The 21,421-nt window shown below is 30.0% G+C and overlaps 1 protein-coding gene across 1 annotated transcript in view; it reads right to left on the bottom strand.

The window, feature by feature from the left end:
- LOC143197565 (putative inorganic phosphate cotransporter) overlaps positions 1-19,707 on the bottom strand; it is a 61,044-nt gene extending 41,337 nt beyond the window's left edge. Inside the window, exon 1 of the mRNA XM_076406125.1 lies at positions 19,608-19,707. Within this exon, the coding sequence (XP_076262240.1) occupies positions 19,608-19,626 (19 nt within the window). The 5' untranslated portion in view covers positions 19,627-19,707. The remainder of the gene's footprint in view (positions 1-19,607) is intronic.
- Positions 19,708-21,421: the final 1,714 nt, after the last annotated feature.

Genomic DNA, 21,421 nt, shown 5'->3' with positions numbered 1-21,421 from the left:
AAAATGATAAATTCACATTATTTGAATATATTACAAATGTTTGAGCTAGTTATATACAAAAGGCCTATTTATAAAAAAAATAAACCAATAACTATCAAATATTGTTGTTACAAAGTTGGTTATACTTGGAAACCGAAACATCACTCTGTAGATGATTATATTGGAGCTCTAGTATTGAACGCCTTGAAGTTCCGCCTTCACTTCAGAAAAAGTCAGATATTGAATAAGATTATTTAACCCCGATTAGTTGAATATATGTAATTTCTATTTTTTTCTACAAAATTATTTACTTTTTACTTTTTACAAAATAATTTACTAACGCATACAGTTGTGGCGCGGTAGGGTCTGGTGAAGTATATAAATATGGAATACTATTTCAATATTTTTTTTTATTGGCAATACTGTTTTTGTAGGCGGATGCCAGCAAAACCAAGACAGCGAAATAACGTCAATAGATATAGTTTTTTTAGAGATGGTATTTTTGTGATTAGTGGCAAATTGCGTTTCTACTAAGTTTTTTTCAGTCAAAGTGTAAAAAAATAGTTGAACGCACATCTTCGCGGCAGTTAGATGTGACAATGTGAAAATAGTTTAAGATATTTTTACTGTTGGGCGGTGTAAAATTTCAGATTTAGATTTATCTTATTTCTACTGCTGAAACTGATTATCATCGAATGAAAAAGAACTATATCAGAAGGAGAAATGCAGTAGAAGCGCGTATCGATTGTCTTCTGAATTCTCCATTCTGGGATACTATCCTGCTGTTGTACTGAAGTTTCGGATAATTGTTATCAATAATTATCAAAAACTAAATATGAAAATTTATTTTAAATAATAATTATCGATTAATTATTGTGTTTATTATTGATCGCAAAAGGATAAAGGACAATGCACATCAATACATATTGAAATTACAAATAATATATTAATATTTCTTGTTAGCAAATGTTTTGCCTGTTGTCTATCAGCCATATCCATAGGAGAAAATACATATTAATATGTATTAATACAAACAACTGTAAAATAGTCTAACCAAATTATTGAATTAGATGGTTTTGATATATCTCTATATAAAATAATAGTTTTCTATTAAGTGTTATTATTATTTTGTGCATACAAACGCTAAATATGGAAAGGTCAAAATTACATTTTCGACATTTATCATTTTTCTTTGGCTTTCTCTCGTTTGATTTGAGGAAATGTATTACAAAAGCTTATAAAACACTTTTAAAAACTTATGGTGAGACTGACCAGTCACATTACGATTGTCACTTTTGGTTCCGACGATTGAAAGGCGGTAATTTTGATGTTAATAACAGAAAACGACCCCGAAAATCAAAAGAGTTACTTCAAAATCAGTTCAGTTACTAAACGCAAAATCATCCTCTCTTATAACAATACTCGGCTATATATTGGGAAAGTTACGAATGATTCACTGTTAAAGTTCTGTGCCCAGCGTATCTATTATCAAATAGATGTAAAATGGATTGCCTGGCACAAGACTGAGGAAGTGAAAAAATGGATCTGAAGCCAAAGCAACATGAATGATGGGAAATATTGTTGACAATATTTATATAATATTATTGACAAATTGATGTGTAATAGAGTTCATCGAAGCATGAACAGAAATTCCTTGCTCCAATAAAAATTAGATAGAGTCGCTTTAAGTCAGAACAATAGGAATGGTTGTAGAAAATAAAGGGAAATATTTCAATTTAATTAATTAGTATATATTGAACCAATTTTTCTCAAACAAGTATTTTGCAGTGGAAAACTTAATCGGATTACATAGAAGCACGCAGTAAACTTAATAATTGACTCCCAATTCTTTGATATCTTAAAAATTTATTAAACAGTAGGTAAACTACTAAATAAATAAATAAATTTCGTGTTTTGTACACTTTGCATTAAGCAATTTCATTTAAGTTTACTGAGAAGAATATCAATTTTCATGTTCATTGTTACGAATATAACCTTAACATTATAATGATTATTCTAGTCGTCTATTGGCGGTTTCTTATATAGATCGTTGTTAATAACCTTAAAGAAAGCGACACGACCTCCCCGAAGTAATCGTGTTCAAGTACAAGAATGCGTTTATGTCAATTCGTTTAAACTAATACTGCGAATAAATGTTTTAATGTTTACCCAACGTAATTTATATTGGAAGTAACCATTGAATAGTCCTGATAAGAATACTAAGTAGCATTAATATCTTTACATATGGCTATAATGTGAATTTGGCTTATTTGACGCTTATTAACTAAATATGTTTGTGTACATTAGGTGTACAAATAATTCTTTAAGTTCAACAAACTAGCGCCATCACTTACCGAATATTCCCTATACTGAAATATCATGTCGTAAGAACAGCCATTTATTAACAATATAACCATTAAGTATTAATGATTTTATGTCAGCATTATTTATGAAAATCTATATGGCAAACTAAATGCCAAACATAAAAACTAGGTTGTGTCAGACTACCAATTTGTTTGTGATAAAGCTTCCAATTTGTGAAAAGCTCACAAAAGGCATTTTTACAATGCATGCGAGCTACGAAACGTGAAGGGTTTAACACCGGTTTACTTGAAAACTATATTATTTCTACGGAAAGAAAAGGCGAATGTACAAACAACACTGCCGATTCTACTATAATACAACTGAAACCCTAAATTCTAAAGACTTCAATAATTAACTGGTAAACACGCCACTTGTAAACAACCAGCACCTTATCATTGAGTGAGATATATAACGCCATTCTACTAAAGGAAATATGAACAGCACGTGATCACCCCGTCTGGACAGGTTTAAAGTTGTCCGTTTTTTTCTCCATAGTAGTTCGCCAGTTTGGCTTTTATGATCTTGTCAATTGCTCAAATTTTCGCATCTTTAATCGCAATCAATAGTCAACGATTGAGCAACTGATCTAATACTGTCCACCTTTGGTAGCTTTATTGGAATTAATACTGGACTGCAAGATTCTGTCCAAAACTCGAGAAGACTAGGGTAGCTCACAATAACTTCAGATCGGCTTTAGTGGGCTAATGTCCTCAACTGCCATGATTATTAAACGATGTGTATGAAATGAAAAGCAATTCTTCGAATATTTCTATCTAAAGGGGATATACGACATATGACATATGACAAGGCTTTAGGCCAACAAGGTGGTAGGAAAAGTGACGGCCTACCTTTTTAATAATGCTTGTTTTAAACATATGGGGTTTTAAGTTGTCTAATTAAGTACTCAAGCGTCAAAGCTTTTTAAATCAGGTTTTCTAATTCTCTTAGCACTAATTAAAATATGGTAAATTCAACATAAGCAAATAAACAATGAACATAACATATAAATGATTACTCGTTGCTGCCATAAAAGAATGGTAAGACTTAGGTAGAATTGTAGGAACCATCGTGGTGTTGTCGATTATGAATTATTTTTGTCAGAATAAAATATTATCAATGAATATTATTTATGTAGTGAATGGTTTTGACATTTCTCTACATAAAACAGTTTTCCATTTAGCATTATTGAGTTTTTTAGTGTATACAAATGGCAATCGTGGAAAGCTCAAAGTGTTGTTCATTATGAATTATTTTTGTCAGAATAAAATATTATCAATGAATATTATTTATGTAGTGAATGGTTTTGACATTTCTCTACATAAAAACAGTTTTCCATTTAGCATTATTGAGGTTTTTAGTGTATACAAATGGCAATCGTGGAAAGCTCAAAATTGCGTTTTTAATATTCATTAAACTTTAAATAAGTATTTATATATATATTAAATATATATATATATATATATATATATATATATATATATATATATATATATATATTTATATATATATTTATATATATATATATATATATATATATATATATATACATATATATATATATATATATATATATATATATATATATATATAATTATTCATTTATAATATATTTACAATAATTATTCACTTTTAAAACGATTAATTTCGGGATCCTTTAGACCAACAGCCAACTCAACAACTTTCAAATAGCTTAACAGTTCATGAATCAACTGTTCCTAGACCTTTAAATGATATAGAAAAGATCCAAAAGGAGGTGAAAAGGCTACCACAAGATTTTACTAAAAATGTCGAACCTTTTCAATATCAACATTTTGTTACTTGGCAAGTAAAAAAGAAATACATTCTGTGGCGTATTGTGACAGAAATATGTGATGTTTTAGCAGCTTCTCAAACTGAATGAAACTATTACTGTACATGTTTACTGATGTCAATTGAACAATGTGACAAGTATGTGTATTTATTCTGAATATACCTGTCAACAAATAATATTATTTCGGTATTATATAAATGTATCGTTTCAAACGCTGGGAATCCATAGAGTAATAGAGATGCAACTCAATAGGGACTCTGGCGTAAAGTTTTGCTTTGCGCAACATCCAGAGGGCGCCATAATGGGCCATTCAAGTAAGTCGATTGGTCAATTTAAATCTCCATTATGCACCTGTAAGAAAAGTATTTTATTGTGAAGATATTTGATTGACACCCTTGACGCCATGTTTAATTGACCAATGAAATTTAAATAAATAACTTTTTTTTCTTAAATAAATTTGTTAAATAAAATTCAAATATAAATATAATATTTAAAAATAAATAAATATAAATATAATCTGTAAAAATAAATAAACAGAAATATGATCTATAACAATAAATATAAATATATAATGTAAATTTATCTACAAAATATAATTATTATATAAAAATAAATATATCTACAAAATATAAATATTATATACATATATACAAAACCGTAAGCAAAAAAATTAGTGCATTGAAAATCAAAATTATCCCTTCCGTCTTTTTCCTTTTTCATATTTGTTTAGTGCCATCAATTTAATAGGATCTATCAGATTTCTGTCTTTTTATTTTCTTATACTGAGAGCAAACGTTGAGTCTTTCCCTCTTAATATTCTGTTCACCCGTTTTACTCAAAAGTATATAGCACACCTTATTAGTACTTTTAATATTTTATCCCAAAGATCATTATGGAATGTACAATTGAAGGGTTTTAAATTTACTTTTTCTTTTAAACATTTGTCGAAAATTTTCTTATATTATCGACGTGGCAAAATCGCTGAATAAAATTAAGACATAGGTCAAAGACCTACTGACAGTATAATAAAACAATTTTGTTGGAGTCTGGGGCACGAAATATTGTTTTGCCTCTATAGAATCAGTCTCAACTTGTGGGTCTACTGATTCATTCATAATTGTATGTCACACTTATTTTTTTTTTCAAAAGTTCTACTAAATAACCTGTGATGTAAACTACGGCACAACGTAAAACTTTGTTTGCTCTTATAGGAACATCTGGACTGAAGTTATAGAGTCAAGTAATTAACGGTAAGATTAAGCAGAAAGGGAGATACTGAATGTATGAATACAAACTTTACCATTACCTTATGGTGTTTGTTCAAATATCGATGATACTTGCTTCGAACACCCTGGTTGTTGGCCTAGAACGATGGAAATAGGCACTACAAATAAAGTTAGACAGTTTAGAATTAAATGGTAACAATTACGAAAAGAAATGTGAGTGACCTCTTCAATTTACCTTCTATATCATTTTCATTTTGATCAACTTCCAATTTGTACATATTCTGAGCTCGTGGTATTATTTTCGCCATCACTAAGTTGGTCATTCGTACTTAAGGGAAAGTTTAAATGTATCACAAAAATGTTTGACATGGTAACGATCATAAATCTGTTTCATGTTTAACCCAACCAGTTTAGGATTTTTAATGTTTTCTACTCATTTCTTAAAGATCCCCGGGTACTTTTTTAATGGAAAACGATGATGCGTTTCCTCACTATCTGTACATCCGGACACACAGCAAATCCTAGAAGGAGAATGTATTTCAACTGCCCACTTGTATATACTAATAAAATAAAATAAAAATTATTTTATATAATAATTATTTAATAATATATACGTTATACAAATATAACCACACTGTTCTCTATATAGGGCATATTGAAAATGGCGTATAAAATAAACAAATCGTAGAATGAAATGAACCAATCAGATCCCGTCGCGGATCTTAGCATAGCTATTAAAACAAGTAATATATTAAAGGTAGCGACCTCTACATTTTGGACGTCGCGAAACATTTCGCCAAAATTTCCTATGAAGTTAAATCTCTATTTCTCTATGTGGGAATCACAGGTTGATAAATCTTTTCTTTTCATTATACGCCTTCTCAAACCGCACAGGTTTTATGCGACTATTTTAGTTATGGCTTGAAAATGTTGTTTCAAGTTGACTGAAAAACTTCTAACAAACCATTTCAGAAATCGAACTCGAAAGTTGTTTTGACACCAGGAAAGTATTGACAAAAACATTTGCACTTAAGACGGATTGGTGTAAAGGTAACGAAGTAAAAATAACAATAAATAAACTCGTTTACTTTAAATGTAATCATTAAATACTAAATAAAGCTGTAGTTCCGAATCCTTATTATCTGTACAACATTTTCTCAGATTCTTATTGTTCCGAAACAATAAACAACATCTGAGCTATTTGTAGCGATATTCTTCATCGGTAGACCATAAAACAACTTAATTGATTTAATTACCGAGAGAACACTGTGTATCCAATTAGCGCCCGTCAATTTTATTAGAATAAAATATGGTTCGTTGATGTGAATACTCCTAATTAATTGCCCTCCACGATAAAGTATTATCCATTCATATCATTCGCACATATTCTTATGTAATACATATTTATTTTTGTCAAATTTATTTGTAATTGTCTACATCATTATATAATTTACGATATAAAAGTAATTAACACTGACACTCTGCTGTTTTGTTGATAAATATTCTAATCAAATTCCCGACATTATTATGAACATTTAATTATTCAAAATAAATAAAAGTTCTCTGTATCGTTTGAAATTATATAACATCTACATTCGTATAAATACTGGTTCTAAAATACATACAATCTAAAAACACAAATGAATATATCGGAATTCGTGAAAGAATCATGAATAATAAATTATCTGATTTAAAGCTGCTGTAGAAACGAGGAGTACTATAGTAGTATAGCATTAGTTTAACTTATATTTTAAATATTTTGACACAATTAAAATGAAATATAAAATATAAACACTAAGTAGTGTGAAATATTGGGTTTGATTTATTAAAAATTACAATAGAATACGAGAACTATTCTAATTTTGAATTAAGCAAACCCAATATTTAAAACTACTTAGTCTATTTCAAATACATGACTTCATTTCGTATAGAATGATACCAGCAAAGAAATAGAAGTAGGGTAACTAATTTGTAATCTTTTTGATTCCAACTATTAAATTACTGTGGTAAATTTAATATTACTAGATAATGCTAGTTCAATATTATTAATTTATTAAATTGTTCTTGGATATTTACCTTGGACTTAAAGTTAAATAAAAATAACTATACATGAAATAAGTATATTAGAATGATTATTACTATATTTAGAACTAATATACTGATTTTACTACTTTTTATCAGTGACTGTTTCAGTCGCTATTTTCGGTCCGACTGATTTTGTTACTATTTACTATTCACTGTTTCAGTCGTACTTTTAGTTACTATTTTTGGTTTTACTAGTTTCATTCGACTGATTTTTAACGTTCTGGCTCGATCGTCCTAGCCGCGACCTTGACAAAAATGTACCCAATTTATGCTTACATAGATTTATATGTAATATATATAGTTTTATGATTTTTTTGGTAGTTTGCTTATAAATAACAATATGTTGTTTATTATTATAGCATTTTGGTATGATATTTTTCAAGATTATTAATGTAATGGGATAAAAAGATTAAAATTGGAAATGATAAGTAGTAAAATATTTTGATAGTAGTTAAATAAAAATAACTATACATGAAATAGGTATATTAGAATGATTATTACTACATTTACAACTAACATATATACAGTGAAATAACCGAAATATTTCTTCTGCCTTTTAGGATCGGATAACTAAATGAGAATCGTTTCTAAACTTCTTGGTGGCTGTTATATCATGCTCGTTGGTAGTTATACAGAAAGCACAATAAGCAATTATGTGGTGACTTTACCCAAAAATGTACACTTAGTTGTACAGTAACACGTGATTATGTAATGATCATCAGTCTACCAGAGAGCCCCAAAGATACCGTAGGCATTATAGAAACAGTATTCAAGAAAATCTATATATTAGTCGATTTTTTAGCCCTAATCCCCGTTAAACGAAACAAGCTCAAATCAAGCAACCTGGAACAGTCGTCAGATCGATAAATAACTTAATAAAAATATAATTATGAATTATTAGCCCTACATTTGTAGAAATTAAATTAGTAATAATTAAATTAGCATTAAAAGTAAGATAAATATTAAGGTGTCTAACTATTAATACAATAAGATATGTGTATATGGCATGTCATTCGTTGAACCTTGTATCAATGAAATGATTATTTACTTTATTGATATAAGTTTTTAAAATTAATATTTTTTTATTAAGTGTAAATACATTTCTTTAATACATATTTCAATATAGTATTAAGAAATAAATTACCCAATTTTGTTCGTTATTGTTTTAATATACATGCTAAAACATTATAAATTTCAATATTGTTTTATTCCTATATTTTATGTTTTAATATACAAATATGTATTACTTTATATATTATTCCGTATTTATATTTATAACATAAAAGTATAGAAAGATCATATGTACTTGTATTTAACGCTCTGAATTTGTTACAGTTCCGAACATAATCTTGCTCATAATATTTTTGCTGTAATGTGTAGTAATTTAAATTTATCAATACTTTGTTGGTTATTGAAACTTATAGTTGATTCTCAAACGTCAAAAGTAATGACAGTAAATGTAATTTTGAGCGTTAAATAATTAGTATCTTAGACCAACTTATTAGACCAAATTAGTGTATAGATTAAACAACTTAATAGTAACAAATGAAAAGCAAACGCGTTTTCCTCAGTTAATATAGTTGTTCCAATTCATCTAATATGTGCACTTTAGTAGTGCTATTTTCAATGTTAGTTATTAGCTGTGCATTGTATACTGTCGAACGTTTGAGACTATTGACTGTTTAGTAATTGACTACTTTCTACTGTCGACTGCTTCAGTCGCTATTTTTGGTCCGACCTATTTTATTACTATTTCTGTATCTATATCTACGTTGCTGTTTCAATCATATACTTCTAGTTACTATTTTCGGTTTTACTAGTTTCATTCGACTAATTTTTAACATTCTGGCTCTGTCGCCGTAGCCGCGAACTTGACAAAAATGTGCCGAATTAAGGGTTAGATATAGATTTATGTGTATTATATATAGTTTTACGATCTTTTTGGTAGTTTGCTTGTAAATAACAGTATATGGTATATTAATACACCAGCATTTTGGAAGGCTATTTTTCAAGATTATTAATACGAGGGCGGTTCAAATATGATGGAGATTTATTTCCTTTTCTTTTTTAAAGTTAGTATCTGAAGAATTATATACATCTACGTCTTGCGTACACTGCCATTTGAGAAAATAAATGAATCGCTAGTTTTTTGACTATTAACTGTTTCGACTGTTTTGCGACTAGCGACTGTTTCGACTATTTTCAGTCGATAATTTCCAACGCTAGGCTACACCAAGGTTTTAAAGCTTGGAAAGTGGAGAATCTAAGTAATTGGAATCCAAGTAAGTAGGTATGAATATAAGAACATCCGATTTTCCCTTTGTTTCATGGAAAAACACTTTGTATATATAAGTATGACAGTTTATGAAAAGTAGAATTTAGTTGGAAGAGGTACACAAGCTTTGGTTGATACCTGGTAACTTATTATATCAGAATCAGTAGAACAGGATATCACATTGATGGCAGGACAAGTAAGAAATATTTTATTATGGAAGCTGGTCGGACGCTGACGTGCGAAATGTCGTTGAAGCTTGCACAGCTTTTCTTTCCGTCTGCATTCGTATGTTATGTGAGAGATGAAGTCAAAAATACGTTAAAATTTTATAAATCTACTAGTAATTAACAGATATGTTTCTATATGAATAGAGTTCATATAGTAAAATCTAAATCAACTACTATAGTTTTTTTTACGAAATTAAGATGTTTGATAATTGTATTTTATTGCTAAACAATATCATTAATTGAATGCATGTTCGGTATTTTTTATACATTGTTTTCGTTATTTTGATCTCATTTAGGAAAAATGTTATTGCCGAATATTTTTCAAAAATTGGGAACACTTGAAAATAATTACCAGAAATTGTCAGTTAAATTAAGTCAAGTACATATTTCTGATAATGTTAGTGTCGTTTAAATATTCGCATTTATTATAGTCATGAATTGGTGTTAGGTATTAGGAAAGAGTCATGAATGGTATGATGGTTCAGAGTTTGTGTTATTTCGAAATCGAGTATATTATCACGATTGGCACTGTTATGTAACTGTCAAACCTCCTCCATAAAAAATTAATCATTTTATATCCGTGCAATGCTGGAAACTAATTGGTAATATATTATTGAAATATTTCAAATTTTTCGAAGAATACCATAATCACCATAAAAATAGTAACAGTGTAACTGTAGACAGAATAAGCTACAAATACACGTCAACTAATTTATTGTGGATACTAATTATTATTTTATTACATATAATTAAGAGTAAAATAAACCAGCAAAGAATAATTTTATTACTTTCAATCAGCCATTTAATGTTGGTGTTTTTATTCTTTTTGTAATATATTATTTTAGATGAGAAATATGGATAACAGATAAAGAATATGAATACATAAATGAAGTAATGAAAATATGCAGGATTTAAAATGAAACTCATTACATAATTTGCATAGATTTGTTATAGAGGACAAATTGAAGAAATATATATTAACAAATAAAATAAATTATTAACAGCACATTTTTAAACATCTTAAAGCTTTGATAAATATTAAGGTGTTTAACGATTAATGTAATAATATATATGACTAAATGGTATTGTATTCTTTGAACCTTGTATCAACAGTTTTGATTATTCACTTCATAGACATAAGTTTTGGAAAATCAATAGGTAATTTTGTACTTGTAAAAACGTGCCTTATCAATTTCAAAATTCTTTTATTCGTATATTCTCTGTTTTAATATACAAACATTTATTACTTCATTTATTATTCCATACTTATTATATAAAAGTTACTTTATAACATAAAAGTAAAGAAAGGTCACTTATAGTCTATTCAAAGTTTTTTTAGTAATGCGTCGTGGATATTTCTGACGTCGAAACATTACAATATTGCCGCGTCAATTCTGACTTTGAATTCAGTTTGGCTTTGACATACAAAAAATTCTAATATAAATAAAATAATTGAAGAAAAGTGTTACCAAATATATTTTTTAAATATATTTGGTAACAATATATATAACTTTAAAATTATACTACATATAAAAACTACAGTTAATTATACAGCCACAATAATTTATAGGTAAGAGTTAAAACCTTTTATCACTATTGTTTTCAAGAATTTTGCATACGTCTGACAGCTCGTCGCCGCCCGGTTATGTACGGTAAATTATTCAAAATATTAGTTATAATTATTACAGGAACCGGCAAACATTATTTTAGCCCTTTATTTTGATAAATTTTAAGTCGTTCCGTAATATATTATATTATTTCGTTTAAAAATACCGGAAGCAATAGATATTCAGGGTCACAAATTGATTGCGGCTTTAATAGGTTATTTCGCAAAGGAACGAGATAATGGAGGCCCCCTTTTAACTGTAAATTCCGTTCCAGAGGTAATTATTGATGATATTAAATAATATAAGTTCCTCCAATTTTATTGAAAATGTTTTTTAGCGGGTTGCTGCCGTGCTAAATATTACTGTGGGTACTGTGAGTAACATCGCTAACAAAATGAAGAATAATACGTTAGATTCACCAAAAAAAAACCGTCTACATACAAAGTGGGTGACGAATCTTGATATTGGCTCTATTCGTAACAGACGAATTCTAACAGTAAGTACACTAACTATTTTATCGATATAAACATAATTAATTATTTTAGAGAAAATTGTGTCTCTGGAAAGTATACATAAGAGAATAAGGGAAATGCAGCTTTTTGAGGGACGTAAGACATCCTTTCATAGACAGGGTATAGGGTTTATATGGTGTAAAGATAACTCTTGGAGAGGTTTAATGGAACTTCCAGACATTACCTTAAAAAGAATTCAATTAAAGGCATAAAATAATATAAGAAACTTGAATATTTCATAATGGTTCATTGTGGCATTATTGGCAAGACAGTAACAAAAAAATTGTAAAGACAATAAAAATTGATGGAAAAAGGTAAAAATTACAATAGGATTAAATTGGGTGTCGTTGGTCATTATATTTATTAATAGGTAGTTGCAGATATATTGCGGGTTGAGAAGGATATTCCATCAAAAACCCTTTGGATATATGGGAGGAAGCATTGTCAACCATAACACCTTCGGTTTGTATGAACTCGATAAGACATACAAAGGAAGTAATTGATAAATGGTGGAATCGTGAACATGTTCTAGACAGTTTAGAAATTAACAGTTTAGTGATTGAATTGGACAGTGAGTCGTAAACTGAAATTGACTGAAGGAAACTTTCAGGATATCAGACCTGTTTTGTAGATATGGTAAATGCATTAGACATAATTCAGTGATTAATTTTATCAAGAAAGATGCAGGTAGTAGCAGAGGAGATAAAAATACAGTGGTACCAAGAGGACTTGCCATGTAAACATACCATCGAAGGAAACAAGAACTAAACGTAAAAAGGTAAATATGCTCTCGAATGAAAGTAAAATACGTTTCTCATATATACAATTGTGATTGATTAGGTGGTTTAGGCCTCCAGGGCGATAACACTACATACAAAACGCGCCTAGAAACTCTACCTCTTGGATGGTGTGGAAGAGTTGACTGTAAAAAAAATAAATCTAACCTATAAACTATTATACCCGTGTTCTTAATTGTAGTTTTAGGTCCTTCCATAATATATGTATTAGATAATGTAATAGATAGACTATAATGTTAAAATAAACTTTATTTGATAACATTTTATTTCAATTACTTTGTTTACATTAGAATTTTCTTGTATGTCAAAGCCAAACTGAACTAAAACTCAGAGTTGATGCGGCAACATTGTAATGTTCCGACGTCACAAATATCCACGACGCATTACTAAAAAAACTTTGAATAGATTATATATTTGATGATCTGAAGTTGATACAGTTCTGAAAATAATCTTACTCATGATATTTTGTTATAATATTCAGCGGTGTAATAATTTACATTTAGTAATACTTAGATGATTATTGAAAGTTAACACTAATTACATTTAATTGAATGCTATATAAAAGTGTTGTATAAAGTGAGTGTTAGTTCATTAGATAGTTTGCCTAAATTTTAATATGTTTAATTAATGTTATATATCAAATACATTTCTGATTATATATTGAAAATAGTATGAAAACAAGTTTTGGTAACATATCATTTTTAGTATGAGCCCTTTGAATCTGTTATGAGAGAAACATGCTTAATTTAATACATTGTGGTCTAGACCACAGGGCGTTCAGTAGTATATTAAAATATTTTAATTTTAGCTAGGTTTTTCGATGAATTTTGTAGTAGTAGTAATATAAGTTTCCTAACAGGTGTTAGGGTTAATATGTATTTGTAAACTCAATTGGTCATCTTATCTACGATATAGTTAGCATTCCCATCATTTCCAATAATAAAGTAGTGTTTATTAAAGTTGATATCGTTCAACTCAGAACTTAAATTCTAATTTATGCTGTCCACAAATCGTATAAAGCAAATGCTATTAAATCTTTATCTATTCTCAGTTGCCATACCCGTAAAGTCATAAAAACGATAAGAGCGCAATAAAATCAACAAAAAATTCGGAACCGTCTCGTTCTTGCACCAAAACCGCTGATGTTTTGATATGTTGTAATAACTTTGTTTAAACTAGAATCGCTTTGTATAGTTTACAGCTTCTCATGGTGATAAGAACACCACCTCGTAACCTAACTAATCAATATTGTAAAAGAAAATTGTATAATAATTTTGGTAAATTTCCATAGCATGACCTTTAGTTGCATCATTTTGAGATGATTCCAGTTTAAATATCGACTTAAATCGATGTATAATTGCAACTAATTTTAAATGTATTTTTTTGTTGGACATGTTTTGAACTAATTTTAAAATGTCAGTGATAATTAAATATATTGATAAGTTATTATAACAGGTCAATTGAAAAATCCCCGGCCTACCATAGCAAAACACATTTTTTGGCAAAACTAGTTTTTTTTGTTCAACATAATTCCCTTCAAGGGTGATACACTGATTATAGCGGCCCTCCAACTTTTCGATACCATTTTTGTAGTACGGTTTGTCCTTTACCTCAAAGCAGACCTCAGTTTCCTCGATCACCTCTTCATTCGACGAAAATTTCTTCCCAGCGAGCATTCTTTTGAGATCTGAGAACAGGAAATAGTTGCTGGGGGCCAGATCAGGAGAATACGGTGGATGAGGAAGCAATTCGAAGCCCAATTCATGGATTTTTGCCATCGTTTTCACTGAATTGTGACGCGGTGCATTGTCAATGAAAATTATTCCATTCGCATCCCAAAATATAGGTGCCATAAACTTGCCAGCCGACTGTTGCGTTTTTCTACGCTTTGCAGCGGGTTCATCGTGTGCAGTCCACTCGGATGACTGTCGATTGGACTTCGGAGTGAAATGGTAGAGCCATGTTTCATCCATTGTCACAGATCGACGCAAAAACTCGGATTTATTACGCTTGATCAACTTCAAAACTACTCCGAATCATCAACTCGTTGTTTTTGGCTAAAAATGAGCTCGCATGGCACCCACTTTGCACAGAGCTTTCTCATACCCAAGTATTCGGGTATGATTTGATGTACACGTTCAGTTGATATATTTAGAGTGTCTCCTATTTCATTCAATTTCAGTTTACGGTCATTCAAAATAATTTTGTGGATTTTTTAAATGTTTTCGTCGGTAATAATATCTTTTGGGCGTCCACTGCACTCACCGTCTTCGGTGCTCATTTCATTACGTCTAAACTTAGCATACCAATCCTCAATGGTTTATTTTCCTCGGCCAGTGTCCGAAAACTCGCATTAAGCCAAGTTTTTACTTCAACTGTATTTTTTCCCTTCTTGCAAAAAGCAACATTTTATCAACGAACAATATTAAATTCCTTTTTATCCATTTGTTTTCACAATAACAAAAGTTGCTTCACTCAAAATGCTATAATTCACAAATTAATTATCCGACAGCTGTCAAATTTATACACGTCTGTTTTGAGGGTTAGGCCTAACTAAAAAACATATGGATTTAATTCCAGTAGCGCCATCTATGTGTCAGGCCGGGGACTTTTCAGTTGCCCTATTAAGAGCTGAAAATATTGACTTTAAACGAATATTTTCAAATTATAAATCTAAAACTTCTAAATCTAAAAAAACTTGGAACTAGTTGGCAGATTTACAGCAACTTAAATGTGCATGTTATTCGAAACGCTGAATTTAACAAATTCCCTTAGTCTTTGCATCTATGGATGGCATATATCGCGTAAATCACTGGTTCAAAAGAGTTGATGGTTAAGGGAGCTTAAAGTTGATGAAGAGATTCCTCCGAGAATCATTGGCACCTCCTCATAAAATTTTTGGGATTGGTGAAGCAATTCGAAATATCACTTCCCAAACACATAGTTTAAACATTTTTCAGGCCTCTCAGAAGCAAAGTTTAAGTAATGCATTTTCGTCGGTTCAGACATTGGACTGAACGGAATATGAATGAAGAGCAAGAAACCAAGGAAAATGGAGCATCCTAATGAGATACTCTTCAGATATCACAGATATCGATATTCTTTCAACAGGAAAACATGTTAAAAGAAGAGCCTCACTTGGAAAATAAATAGTCTTGAGGTATCATGAGAAGTCTCCAAGTAATATAGAATTCAGTTAAAAATCATTCGGCCTTATCTAGTCTAGTTAATAGCATAGCTCAAATTATTGTTCCTTAAGATACTTTACAATATAACACACATATATAAACGCAAATATCGGTATTCAGATGCGAATGGTTCTACTAGTACAAAAAAATGAGCTGATAATTATATAAAAGCCTAAAATGGGGTTAAACTTTAAAGTCTCAAGGTGATAGTAGAGAAAGTTATACCCTTTGTAAAATTATTAAATTATTAAATGAAAATGCAGATACATTTTTTTTGTATAGTGACTTAATTGAGTTAATTGACAAGAACATTATTTACAGTTGCTTATATGTTTAATATGGGATAATCTATAATTTGGACCTTGTTTATTACATCAATGTTTCCTGAAATATTTTCTTAAAATGGTTAGGTGCCAGTATGTATTCACATATATATTTTTACTTTAAAAATACATTTAATAAGAAAAATCTTAAAGTTTATCTTTTGTGTTAAATATCCAAGTTTGATTATTTTTAACATTTTAGTGAGTTCCTTATTTATTTTTTTTAATCAGATCAATTATTTTGTTACAAATATTTTATTACTAAAAGATTTTGCTTATTAAAATATATGAGGACATGTAATATAAATAATATGTTATACATTTTACGTATACTCGAAAAAAGATAAATCTTGGGAAAACAATGTTTCTTAAATATTTTAAACAACGGCACCTTCTTAATAATATTTTCATTTATAGAAATCGAAAGTTTCTTTTAAGTATAGATGTCGTATTTAATAAGCGCATTATAAATTCATGGAGCGATATTTCAAATACATAGTCGTACACAAATTGTCTAATTGTTTAATTTTAAAACCTTGATTACAATGCTATCGACATCCATCCTTATATAGCATACAAAGGACGATTTAATTGATGTTTGTCCATCGATAATCGTTTGTTTTTATACAGAAAAAACAAACGATATACACATTTTCCGCAGATATAATACTTAAAACTGGCTTAAGCTGTTACTACGCTTTAGTTTTATTATTCCCGTTTGGCCAGTCACATCTTTAATTTTTTGATTTTACTTGCTCAGTATAATAAAATTACCTTAATTGCAGTTTGTTTACATTCATTTTATTCATTAGTAGGCTTATACCAACAAGAAGTGCAACATGTACTTCTTTTTCCTCAGATGCAATTGTTCAGTACTGACTTTTTAAAAACAAACATGCAATAAATTCATATTGCAGAATAAGACTTGATGAAGATCAAAAACATATACACTTCTTATTATTGTTCCACATTTTCTGTTGAATCAATTGCCCTGTTTTAGTGGAATGATTTTCATCATAATATTTTGTTGCAAAACATTGCTGATAGCAGCAGTGAAGTTACAGGACAGTAGGACATAGTATAACAATCATTACGAGGAATTAGGTCATCTTTAGCATGTTTATCACAGCTCATGATCAAATTTTTAGAGGATATATGCAGGATGTCATTTCGAAAATTATATTTTTAAACTTTAGATTGCATGGCAACTGTGAAAGACATAATTAAAAAATATCTCTTTATTATGCATGCACATTTTAATTCGTACACTGTGGTCCTTCGAATGAAGATAGTTTGCGAAATAAGCATTGCGCTCAATGAACCAACGCCAGAACCGACGACTACAATTTCCACCGACTGCATGATTTAGTTATTAGAGATTCATAGTATTCTCTATATCAACCTTTATCCATTTTAGGTATTCCTAAATCGATGATTCGTTAACTCAACGAGAAAAACTTTTGCCGAATCAGAATTGGAAAAATTGGAAATAATCAAAACTTCGTAGTAATCAAACAGTAAGTAGTAACTGTCCCAAAAGTCATATGTTAACAAAACTTATTAGACAAAACGATAAGCAAGGAAAGTCTTGTACAAACTGTAAGACAGAAAATCAACAACATTTCTTTACAACTATGTAAGAAGGTAAAGAAGAGATTGCAGGAATAGGTGGAAAACGTTTGAATGGTACTTTTATACTTTTGCAATGGAAAATTTGTAAGATAGTCATAGGTGATGCAAAGTCAACCAGGCCTTCTAATTTTTGTATAATATTTGAAAGGGTTTCCTTATTTGTAGGTCAATTACTGTTACATTCGCCTTTATATCTTGTAAGGCCGTGTCATATATTATTTTCGGTGAAGTACGGCACATAAAATTCTTTACGGTATATGCTACTCAGACTAGATCTTTGTTGAGCCGATACCTTTCAAATAACTAGTATTTCAGACCCACGCAGCTAGTTAAAGGACAATCCTGTATATAATCGCTCTCTTGACAATGCTTGACAGGCTTTGTTTCTAATACACATAAGCAGTTAGACCGACCACCAGATATTGCCAAGACCCAAATATGAATTTTACTGAAGCATAGATGTTTACAATATTATTAGCTTAATAATGCTACAAGCTTCTCATTTATTTTTTCGCTCATGTTTTGTTGCAGGTATTTTGAGAACTCTATATAGAAATTTTAATTGCCTTTTTGAGGAGATCTAACAATCGATCTATTTGTTGTCCTTGGTGGCAACAAATGCTAAACGGAAGAAGTTTACGCTTTTGATAAATGCGGCTTTTATTTACTAATTCCTATGTAGATTTTTCAAGCTATGGCTGAATGTTCTTAATTCAAGGTTTGATCCCAACGTATCGATTTCAATTTCTATCGACATTCTCGCATTGCAATTAAAGTTGATATGATATTTTAATTCTGCGTCTTTATAAACATTCAGGCTTCCAGTGCGTTCTTTGTTTTTGACCGAGAATGGATTCTCAAAGCTTTCGTAAACGTTTTCAACAAAATTATTCCACCAATGACGGTGGAAACAAACGATATGTTTGAACTTCAGAGGCAATAAAACTAAAAATGTAAAATAAAAATATGCCGCTATTGTCATTTTCTAAATTGAATTGATGGAAATAAAGAAAAAGTATTCGATCGAATACTTATTATTTATTGTTACTATATCCACGCCCTGCCAAAGTTTTGCAGACCAAATGTAAACTCTCGCTGCATAATATATAATGATGCTAACAATAACAATTTCAAGGACATTGCATATTCCTTGTCTCTATTTTCTGACTTTTCTTTTTCTTCAATTATTTTTCCTACAGCTAGAAAAAGAAGTATTTTTTCTATAACACACCTTATGTACCTTTTCTAAGGATTAAAAGCAATTTCCAATTAATATAATAAATATAAATTTGTAACAGATGATTTCGCAAATTTTCAGTTAATTTTTGTGAAATTAGATGTTTTCCGCACTATCCTTTAAATGCATCATTTGAATGATTATTCATGATTATACAACTAACATACATCATATCTGGTTAAATAACTTTAGAGTATTTTTAGAAGAAATCGAAGCATTAAAACTTGATTAGAAAAAACATTCGAATACCACTTTGGTTATATAATTTGGACACGGCGTAAAAAAAATTAAAAACTATTAAAACCCAGATTGAAATTCTGGTAAAAATATTGTGGGAATACGCACCTTTCTTAAGAAGTTCCATTATTTATAATTCCAACAATAATTATACTTGGAAAATCGTTATTCCGGTTTTTATATCGGTAAAATTGTTTTTATTTAACATCTCAGTAACACAATACAAATTTTAACTAAACGGTCATTGTTTTTAACAGGATGTACTATACAGTTTTATTATCATTGAGTTCATAAATAATTCAAACTAAATTCCATTTGCAATGTTATTTCACTTGAAAACGTTTAGTTGATTATTTGGAATTCTAAAGGATTTTTATGTATACTTGATTTAATTTTACAAAAATACATTATTTTTGCATAATCTTAATTCCATTTAAATACAATATTTATTTACATGTTTTTTTTATATAAAATAATTCCCATAATTTTAGAAATAATAAATGAAAATATACAACGTAAATGTAGGACTTATATATATTAGATGCTAGTGACATCTATGTAAGTATCTCTAAAGGATACGCTTATGTTTGAAATAGATCTCTTTTCTAATTTGATCTAGATGCGGTGGTGGTTCTCTGTACAAAGTGGTCTATACTGGGTTTGTTGTATTTTATTATATTGAATTAACTCATTTTCTCGTTTATTTTTTGAAGTTAAAAATATTGAATTTTTTTCATAAAAATAAAATCTATGGAAATATACATAATAGATGGTGATATTAGTAACTGTAAACATACAGAAATCTGTTAGAAAATTACAGCAAACTGTAGAGATGAATTTGGTTTATTCAATACGTGAATTTCTAATGATCCAGATAGGAGAATGGCTTATAGATGGCAGTAGTTGCTCGTAATAGCTATCTATGAACAATTTTACATTAAGAAGCTCTGGAGGTGTTTTTTCCTGCTTTCAGCAGATAAACCCGAGCAAAACTTAGGCTATTCTGTTCCACCGCAAGAAGGAGTTTTGCATCTATCGCCTTCAAATTGATAAAGTCCGTATCCACTGGCTCCAGAAAGTTTCATACTTCGATCTTCAGTTCGACCGCAGATTCATTCCATGGTCAGTTCAAATATAGCACGCTATTTGTAAAGGCAATGGTATGTATAGCCTATTATTTCCACTTCTCTGCAGAAAAAGTAAACTTGCAATCCCCCAGAAAGCGACTCTGTTCAAAATGCTAGTCCGTCCAGTCTGCCTAAGAGACAACTTGAACTACTCCGAGTGTTGCAATCCAAAATAGTCCGCGCGTTACTTATGCTCCATGTTTGTTTCACGAACATACTCAGTGTAAACACAAACCTCGGTAGTATACCAACTACGTCAATCCCAGTCGTGACCCAGGGTCTCTGTAGCCCACAAAACACCACTACCTAGCACCTAACCCGAACCAAAAGCTACATCAGCAAAATACCATTTGGTTCTAGCTGGTCATCATGGAATTATAAAAAAAATGTTACCTGTTAACTTGTTGTTGACTTGTCAGGGATAACTTAAATTAGTCCAAGTGTCCCAGTCTAAAAAAGCCCGCGCGTTTCATAATTCTCCATGGTTTATGAGGGGCGTAAATACACATTTAGAATCAGGCATCCCGTTTGTGAAAAGCTTCACGAGCATGCTCATTGTGAGGTTATCCATTGACGCCTTAGAACAGGAACAAACCCCTGTAGTTAAGTCAAATATAACAAACCCAGTCGTAATCCAGGGTCTCTATCGCCCGCAAAACATTTCTATCCTGAATTCGCAGCGACATCAGCAAAAGACCATTTGGTTCTAGCTAGTCATCCTGCGAAAAGAAAAAAAAAGTTACCTATTACATGTTGCGCTGCGGAGTAAAATAGCGATATTCTCTGAATATTTTA

This window comes from Rhynchophorus ferrugineus, unplaced genomic scaffold, assembly GCF_030347505.1.
Source record: "Rhynchophorus ferrugineus isolate W39M unplaced genomic scaffold, kcgeb_rfMv2 rfM1, whole genome shotgun sequence".
In the NCBI taxonomy this organism is placed as follows: Eukaryota; Metazoa; Arthropoda; class Insecta; order Coleoptera; family Curculionidae; genus Rhynchophorus; species Rhynchophorus ferrugineus.
This window is presented reverse-complemented; position numbering and strand designations above follow the sequence as displayed.